Genomic DNA, 10,000 nt, shown 5'->3' on the forward strand with positions numbered 1-10,000 from the left:
TTCTCCTCCTGTTTGCTATAAACAACGTATTATATAGTAATCATATAACTATTAATATAGTAATTATCTAAAACGTAAACAGATGATGTTTTTTAATCCATATAAACATAGCCACAGCTCTGTCGTGAATGCGTGGTTCGATTCCTGAGAGAGGAAAATCTGGTTCACATTTTTCTGTTTTAGTTGATATCAAATCTTTAAACACTTTTTAGATGGACTTAATTTTCGAACCTCAATTGTTTTTCTCTCTAATGTATATTTGCATGTATTTGGATTACAACACCATTTTAAATATTCTATCCATTAACTCTATAGTTATTTGGCATTCGTGGGGCGCGAGGATTTATGCATGATAGTATCCTTTTACGTGCTGCCTCCTATCGGATTCCAGACGCGTTTCTAGCTCTTTAGCTATATATATATATATATATATATATATACACATGTAGTCCAAGAATGGTATTTGGGGGTAATACATTTATTCCTTAGATACGTGCGTTTCGACAATACGTAGAATTTTTGGTAAATTTTCAGATTAACACCCGCACGATTTTCACTAGGGTGTTAGGGTTAGGGTTTTGGGGTTAGTTTTAGTATTAGGGTTTAGGGTTACGGTTACGGTTAGTGTTTTAGGGTTCGGGTTAGGGTTTTAGGGTTAGGGTTTTAGGGTTAGGGTATTCCGTCCCTAACCGTAACCCTAACCCTAAAACTAACCCTAACACCCCAGTGAAGATCGTGCGGGTGTTAATCTGAAAATTTACCGAATTTTTTTCCATGAATATAAATATGAATTAAAAAAAAATGGTTTGTAGTACTGGTTTCAAATTTTGGCACAAGGGTTGCAATTTCGTGGGAAGGAGTAAATCGTTTACACCAACCTCAGAGTTCAACTGGTACTTTGTTTTATCGACCCCAAAAGGATGAAAAACAAAGGCAACCCCGGAGGCATTTGAACTCAGACAGTTAAGTCGTAAGAAAGGCTCTTAGAACTTTTTTTCCGGCACTGTAACGACTCTAGCTCGCCTCCTTCAAATGACTCGTAAATATTATAACATTAAAAAAGCAGCGCGCCGGTAGAATCGTTAGCACGCCGGACAAAATGTTTAGCGGCAGTTCGTCCGTCTTTATGTTTCGAGTTCAAATTCCACCGAGGTCTACTTTGCCTCTCATCTTTTCGGGGGTTTATAAAATAAGTATCAGTTGAGTACTTGGGGGGGGGGGGGTTGATGCAATCGACTTCCCCACCACCCACCGAACCTTGCTGGCCTTGTGTCAGAATTTGAAATCGATATTATAACATATCACATGTGATCGATCTATCAGACAAGGTTAAATAGCAATACAATTTACACTTGGAAAATACGAGTACTCTCTCTCTCACACACACACACGTATGTATGTATGTATGTATGTATGTATGTATGTATGTATGTATGTATGTATGTATGTATGTATGAGAATATACGAAAAACAACAACAGACGAGGACAGGTGGTGTAAATAACAAAAGGATGTATTAGTATGACGCTCGGGAATACGGAAAGTCTTTGACGTTTCGAGCTACGCTCTTCAACAGAAAGAATACGGAGACAAGGAGAAAAACACGGAGAAAAAAAATTGAATAGTGTCCAGTCAACGGTCAATCAATGTATGTATGTATGTGTGTGTAAGTTTAATGCTCGAAATTCACATCGGAAAATCAAAAGTGACATTCATACATTTCCCAAAGGCTTTACTACAATAAATATGAACATATGACGGCTGTGGTGGTGAAGTCTTCATTTAAAATAAGTACTGATACAGAATTGGAATCACGTCACACAAGAAACATGAATTGTTCAATCGCAGTTCAGAAATACTCCTGTAGTAGTAGTAGTAGTAGTAGTAGTAGTAGTAGCAGTAGCAGCAGTGACAGGTTTAAGAAGCAAAAAAAAAAACGAGCTACAAGGAGAAAAGAGTGTTTTGTGAAGACGTGATGTTCATGAGTAGCAGTGACTGAATGTAATATAGTTAGAATGGTCGTGGTAGTAGTAGAGGTAGTGGTAGTAGTAGAGGCGGCGGCGGCGTTGGCGGTGGTGGGTGGTGGTTTTGTTAATACTAATTGCAGTACTGGTGATGATGATGATGATGATGATGATGATGACGACAGTAGTGCGGTGATGGTGGAGATGGAAGCAATGACGGTGATGATGGTGAAGATCGTTGTTCTTGTTGTGGTTGCTTAACAGCCCCATGCCATCCCTGACCGTGCAGGCTTATTATAAAAGACATTCCAGTTGTGATCATCACGTTTACCCCCATCCCCCTGAGGTGGTGTACTTGTTCTCGTTCTCCTTCTGTCTGTCTGTCTGTCTATCTCTCTCCCCCTCTGTCTGTCTGTCAGTCAGTCTCTGTCTCTCTCTCTCTCTCTCTCTCTCTCTCTCTCTCTCTCTCAAGAATGAGTGTGATTTGAGGGAAATTTGGTTGTTGTTTCCAGCAGGTCTTGAGACCACGAAGAAGTTCCATCGCTGTCTCGAAGCAAAGATGATGTAGTTAGTTAAGATTCCAATACACATTCACACAGTTCCAATTTAGCTCAAATCTCGAAATTCCACAATCACTGTAGATCAACACACACACACACACGCACACGCACACACAATTACAAAAGAATTTTGACAGTTGGAACTGTCAACATTCGCCGGCAGTGAATTACACATACGTACACACACACACACATACATACGTAAGTACTACACACACACACACACACGAGGACATACAAAGGATACATACACAAACATATGCACATATACACGCATACATAAGCATACACACGGACATACAAAGATACATACACAGACATTTACATACATTCACATACAGACAGACAGACAGACAGACAGGCATACGATATATATTTTTTTCTTTAGAACAGTATCGCCAAAATTGCTACCAGCACCATCACTACCACGCAAATGCAGTACCACTAACACTACCACAGTAACACCGATACAACTACAGTATTAATGTAGTAGTACCACTAACTAACAGTATCACAGCAATGCCGATACTACTCCAACACTACACTAATACATATACCAGCAACAGAAGACCTCAGAGTGGTTTCTCGATCTGCTAGAAATGACAGCAAAACCTTCCTCAATTCACACACACACATACACACACACACACACACACACACACACACACACACACACACACACACACACACACACACACACAAGTCACTGTTGAGAATAAGGAAGTGAATACATAAGACGATGTAGTCTAAGTCAGAATTTAGCTTTAAAAAGATTTGATTGGAGACGGCTAGAATGTATTTGGAGATAGGTTTGTTCGATCAGGGTCAGTTTGGGGTTATCGATCTACTAGAAATGGCAGAAGAACCTTCCTCAATACACACACACACACACTACCGTCTGGAATAAGGAAAGGACACTAGACAATGTAGTTAGTCCCCGTTAGCATTTAACATTAAAAGAGATGTGATTGATTGGTGACGGCTGGAATGAAAGGTCTATCCGATCAGGGTCAGCTCAGGGTTAAACAACAACAGTATCATATTAGTACATCTAACAACACTGCTACCGACAACAACAGCACCAGCAACTACAACATCGCAATATTCTATTAATATATATATCCTTGTCAAAACATTACTATCATCACACTGACGCAATGTCATCGAGGGAGCTTTTTTCTACGTAGTCATTTATTTAATCTGCTCAATGTAACAAGAATCTTCAACGAAATCTTTAAAAGAACTCCCTACTGTCTTTCATGAAAAGAGAATTTTAGAATTACATGCCTCACAATGTAGACAGAATGGCCACGGCTAAAACATTGATCACTCGAATAATAGGATTTTGACGCCGAACTGACACACTAAACGAGCCTTACATGTATCAGACATGTAAGAAGACTCGTTCATTAGTTTTTGAACGGAACGGCTGTATGTAATCTACGGATTTTCTTCAAAGCTGACCTAGGCTACTCTATAACAGGACAGACCCCCCCCCCCCCCAACAGCATATCACCGGCATCCCTTCCAACGCGACATAAGCACCACAATTCACCAACCCATTAAGCTACTATTATTACTATTATCGCCACACTCCATCACCACTCCCCAACACTCCCATGCCTTGAAAGATTTTGGGAAGGGAGAAATAAATATTAAGCCATTATTGTTATTATAGAGCGACGGAATAAATACTTTGCGGTATTTGTTCCGGCTCATTACGTTCTGAGTTCAATCCCGCCGAGATCAAATTTGCCTTTCATCCCTGCGGAGTCGATAAAAGTAATTACCCATTGGGGGTCGATAGTATAGACTAACCACACTCAAAATTGCTTGTCTTGTGCCAAAATTAGAAACCACTATTATTTATTATAGAGCGTCGGTATAAATGCCTTGCAGTATTTCTTCCGGTTCTTAACATTTTAAGTTCAACCCCCACCGAGGTCAACTTTACCTTTCACTCCCCCGAGGTCGATAAAATCAAGTACTGGAGTCGATGGTATCGATTGATCCCCTCCCCTCAAAAATTACTAGCCACTGTGCCTAATTTAAAAACAATTATTATTATTATTATTATATTATTATAACATCATAAGCACAACGCGCATCAAAGCCGACATTGTTTATTCTTATTATTTTTATAGAGGAAATGGGTGGTTGCAGTATTCATGCCTTTATCAAGAACATCAACGAAGTAGTAAAAGAAAGAAGAAAACAAAAAAGACAGAAAGAAAAAGGCTTGAATGAGATTCAAAATCTCGTCGCGTTTAATATTGATTTCTTTGAGGCAGAGGACCACACACACACACACACACACACACACATATAGAAGACGAGCTCATTCAAGACAACTGACTTCAAACTGGGAATCGAAGCCGACTAACAGATATTCTAGTTCATAAAAATAGTGAATTCCTACATAGAAACGAGACAAGAAATTTTAGGAGTAAGGCTTCAGTTTTGGATCCAGTACTTATCGACCGCAAAGGGATAAAGATTCAAAATTTGACAAATTTGTAGCAAAGAGGGATTTAGCTACGAATCCTTTGAATTCATTAATTGCAGTTATTTTTATCGACTCAAGAGGGATATAGTTTGAATTCGGAACATTGTGAGGACATTATTATTGTAAAATTTAGTTCGGTGCTGTACGTTTTTCTGCTATTCCACACCTCAGCAATAATAATCCTTTCCTACTACAGGCACAAGGTCCGAAATTTGTGGGGAGGGGGTTAGACGATTAAATCGATCCCAGGGCTCAAAAGGTACTTATTTTATCGACCCTGAAAGGATGAAGGGCAACGTCTACCTCGGCAGTCCAATAATAGTAATAGTATTATATTTATTATATTTTATTTTAAAAAATTGATAATTATAATTGTTTCTGATTTAGACAGAAGGCCAGCAATTTAGAAAGGTCAGTCGATACCATTGCCTCCAGTACTTGACTAGAACTTTGTTTTATCGACTCAAAAAGGATGAAAGGTAAAGTTGACCTCGTTGGGAATTGAACTGAGAAAATAAACAACCGGGTCAATATCGCAAGGCTAATAATAATAATAATAATAATAATAATAATAATAATAATAATAATAATAATCCTTTATATTAAAGGCACAAGGCCTGAAATTTGGGGGAGGGCGTAGTCGATTACATCAACACCAGTACTCCACTGGTACTTAATTTATCGACCCTGAAAAGATGAAAGGCAAAGTTGACTTCAGCAGGAATTGAACACAGCAAGTTAACTGTCGGAACAATGTCGCAAGGCTTAATAGTTGGTAACAACGATAATGTTCTGTAAACCTTATAAATTACAGTTTTAATAAAGTTTAATTAGCGACGGTGTCGAGTCAAAAGCGTGAAGTCTAAATACGCCGAGAGCTTCTACAATATTGTCTGGCACCGATATATGAACTCACGACACGAGAATTTAAGTGATATCTTCCAGTAATGTAAGCACATCTCTACTTGAGTCGTTGTAGATTTTAGGAGAGATTTGTAATGAATGATACATGGTTCTCATATCAGGACACTGGAACTCGCGCGCGTATGCACACACGCACGACAGATCGATAAAAAAAAAATTATAAACAAACATAAATATAATAAATGCATACTTCTCTCTATCTTACACACATACATACATATATACATACACACACATATATATACATACTTGAAGATTACCATATATATATATATATATATATATCAATCAGAGCTGTATATATTGTATTTATGTTTGTAAATTTTTAAAATCTGTGTGTGTGTGTACATATAATACACACAAATAAATGCATAATGTAAGGATGTTTATATATACACGTCACAGACAAGAATATATGCATACACATGTGTAATGTGAAGGTATTTATGTCATGTCACATATATTATATATATATGCGTGTCATGGAAGTGACAAGTTCAAAAGAACATTGTCAGGCCACTTAAGAGTGTGGAACCAAAAGCAGAATCTGAGATTCAAGATAGTTGCGTCGAACTCAAGGTTATGGATTAAAAATTTTAACCCACCCACAAACTTATGTGTGTTTGTATTGTACACATACACACACACACACACACACACGTGCGTGCGTGTGTGTGTGTGTGTGTGTGTGTCGTAGACTAGGGGTTTTCAAACTGTGGTCCGCAAGAACAAGACAGGGGGTCCGTGGACAGCAAATACTTTTTATGGGCAATTTGATTTTATATATGTTTTTTTAATCGAAATCTTTTAATTGACAATAAACCTATTTGTTAAATACTGTTAAATAAATAAATGTAAAAATATATGCTATTTTAAGCAAATATTTATGTATAAATTTCATAAGCGTTTATAAGGGGGTCCCTAAGGTAAAGCCTGAAATATAAAGGGGTCCGCAAGTCAAAAAGTTTGAAAACCCCTGTCGTAGACTGTATTACGTGATCAGTGATGTACGAGACGTAGATAATGTAGAGCTCAGATTATTGAGCACTGAAATATTTATACTGTTTCGAGATCGAGTACTTCATTCCACTTGTTTGCAAACTCAAAAACATGCATGAGCGAGTATGTGCGTGTGTGGCCAACGTCCAGATATGTAAAACAAGATATAATTAATTATATTATGAATATATGTATAGTATTTCTATTCATGGTGTGTGTGTAAACAAACATTAAAACAACACTCACTTATTTAAAAAGAAAAAGGGAAAACAAAAATTCATAACCATGAAACTGTTTTCGTTACACTTTTTTTTTTCTGTCGGAAATAGCTGTACAATGACAATTCTTTAATAACAAAATAATTATGTAATAATAAGGACGTTAAACCACAATTAAATACCAACAACTTATACACCCCACCTATGGATAATTATATTAATTAGTGTGATACGGGGAAATGTGGGTTGCTGTTATGTGTCAGATAAGGTCAGTTGTATTGCAAAGTTGATGGTTGTGTAACACGGTTTTAACGATTGGGGTCGTATGCTAGTTGTGCGTGAATGTAGTTTGTGTAGAAGGATTAATGGTTGTGTAATGGTATGTTGTTAGTTGTGAAGTGGTTGTGTGGTAGTGTTGTTGGACATAGTTGTATGTTAGTGAGTTGGTGGTCGTGTGAGTAGTTTGTGGTAATGTTGTTGTTGTTACTATTATCTAACCCCGAATCACTCATAACCATAACCATCTCGTCTTTTCTTAAATATATTTCGGATTACATTAGCCAACGTGTCCTTCCGATTTTAAAACGATAGGATGTGATTTGTGGGAAGGTTGGTTTCTACTTAAGCGATCCTGCAATGAGATCTTCATTCGTTCGTGTAGTAATGTTTGTGGTTATAGTTTGTATTCATGGTAGTATAGAAATGCTAGTGTTGGCGGTGGTAGTTGTGGGGTGGTTGTGGTGGTATACATGGTAGCATAATAAATGTTAGTGTTTGTGACAGCAGTTGTGTGTGACAGTGTTGGTGCTTGCAGCGTTATATGAGGTAATAATGATGGTATTTGAAGCAGTGTTTGTGTGGTATTGTTAGTGATTAAGGTGGTATACATGGTAGTGTAGTTGTTAGTGCTTGCGGTAGAAGTTTTGCAGTAAGAGTTGGCGGTTATAGAAATAGCTGAGTGGATAGTGGTGTTGGATATGGCTGTGTGGTCGTGAGGGCTGATAAAGAGCAGATCTATAATCAAAAGTGTTCCAAACGTTATCATCTTTCTTTTCACTGTGCATCTAAGAATACACTACCCAATACGTTCTTCCTGTTTCAAGACGGTAGTACACGATCTGAAGGAAATTTGATGTTAATGTTGTTATCCTAACCTACAGTTAGATCCGATCGAGGAAACCTATGATTATCAAATGCATTCCAGCCACAGCTATCGCCGTCTCTTGTTCAGGCATACTTTATACCTAGGTCTACATTATCAAACGCGTCCTTCTTTCCTGTGATCAGAGGGAAACTTCTCTGCTAATTCTAGCAAATCAAGCGACCACGGAGAAACCTCGCGCATAAGAAACCTAGTGTTGTTTATCGTAGTGTGATTGTTATACTGTAGTGGTATTAGTGGTTGTTGCAAAGTGGTTATATCTGCATTGTAGTGGTTTTGGTTAGTGGTTAGACTATAGTTATGATGTTGGTGGGTGCATTGTATAGCTTAAGTGTTGAATTTTGTCAGTGGTGATGCAACGTAGTAGTAGTAGTAGTAGTAAAGATAGTGTTGTTGTGATAGCGGTAATGTTGTAGTGGTGACAACAGTAACAGCCAGTGCAGTAGTAATTGCGCTAGTACTGTTCTAGTGTTAATGATAGATGGCATTGATTGTAGTAGTAGTAGTAGTATGTAAGTGGTAGTGTCGGTTATAGTATTGTGAATAATGTTGTATTAGTCGTAGTATGGTGCAGTAGGTATGTAGCTGTGTTGGTTGTAGTATGAAGCTAGTTTGTTGTATTGCTCATAGAAAAGATATCAGTGGTGGTGGTGGTTGTGCTGGTAAGAAGAAGTAGTAGTAGTAGTAGTAGAGTGTCGATGGTTATGCTAGTAACAGTAGTAGTAGTAATAATAATATACTGGTGGTTAGTAATGATGGCGGTTGGTAGTGGTAGTATGTTGGTTGTAGTAGGTATTGGCGGTAGTGTTGACATGGTAGACAGTACGATGTCAATAGTAGTGTTTAAGTAATAATAATTGTAGTAGTAGTAATAGTAATAATAATATTAATAATAATAATAATAATAATGGATATATTAATTATAGATATGTGCAAAAATTGTTGGTGATGTTGGAAGAGGCAGTAATTGTGTGGGAATTGTTGTTGTTGTTGTTGTTTGGCCGCGGGTTGCCTCTGAAAGAGTAGAACTATGATCAGAGGTACTTCAACCATGATTACCGTCTTTTAGGAGGATCATAAGAGTGTATTATTTATCTAATGTATGTCCTGTCCTAACCTAATACAATAAGACAGCAGTAACGTGTGATATACATATGTAATTTGAAGGGTATTTGGTTGTTATTTCTAACAGGTCGAACGACCATATAGAGGATCTATAATTGGCTCGTAGTTGTAGGTGGTATTGGAGTTGGTGTTGGTGGGTGTACTTGTAATATAATGCGGCGATAGTGATGCTGTTAATAATATTAGTGTTCATGTTGGTGGTGGTGGTGGCTGTGTTGGTGTGTTGGTAGGTGTATATATATATATATATATATATATATTGGAGTAATTATGGTCATAGCGATGGTGTTAGTTGCTTACCTCTTCCAGGCCAGAGATCGTATTTTTGCAGAGAGGCATTCTTGAAACAAAGGTGGAGGTTGTCGGCGAATGGTAATCGTCCCACGTCTCCCGTAAAAATTCGGACACAGTTATATTTTCAGGCATAATGTCGGATTGTGTTTTTCTATTCCTTTTTCTTTTTTTTTCCCCCTTTTTTTTTTAGTAAGCCGAAGAAAAAGAAAAGAGGGCGGTGTTCTTATTAACAGTTGCTTGAAGGGTTAC

At 37.7% G+C, this 10,000-nt stretch overlaps 1 protein-coding gene across 2 annotated transcripts in view; it reads right to left on the minus strand.

The window, feature by feature from the left end:
• LOC106882879 (arf-GAP with SH3 domain, ANK repeat and PH domain-containing protein 1) overlaps window positions 1–10,000 on the minus strand; it is a 208,347-nt gene that overhangs the window by 198,051 nt on the left and 296 nt on the right. For both annotated transcript variants that reach the window (XM_052967497.1, XM_052967498.1), the window contains exon 1: window positions 9,758–10,000. This exon is cut by the window's right edge. In XM_052967497.1, the coding sequence (XP_052823457.1) occupies window positions 9,758–9,883 (126 nt within the window). In that variant the 5' untranslated portion in view covers window positions 9,884–10,000. The remainder of the gene's footprint in view (window positions 1–9,757) is intronic.

Source organism: Octopus bimaculoides, chromosome 4, assembly GCF_001194135.2.
Source record: "Octopus bimaculoides isolate UCB-OBI-ISO-001 chromosome 4, ASM119413v2, whole genome shotgun sequence".
Classification (NCBI taxonomy): Eukaryota; Metazoa; Mollusca; class Cephalopoda; order Octopoda; family Octopodidae; genus Octopus; species Octopus bimaculoides.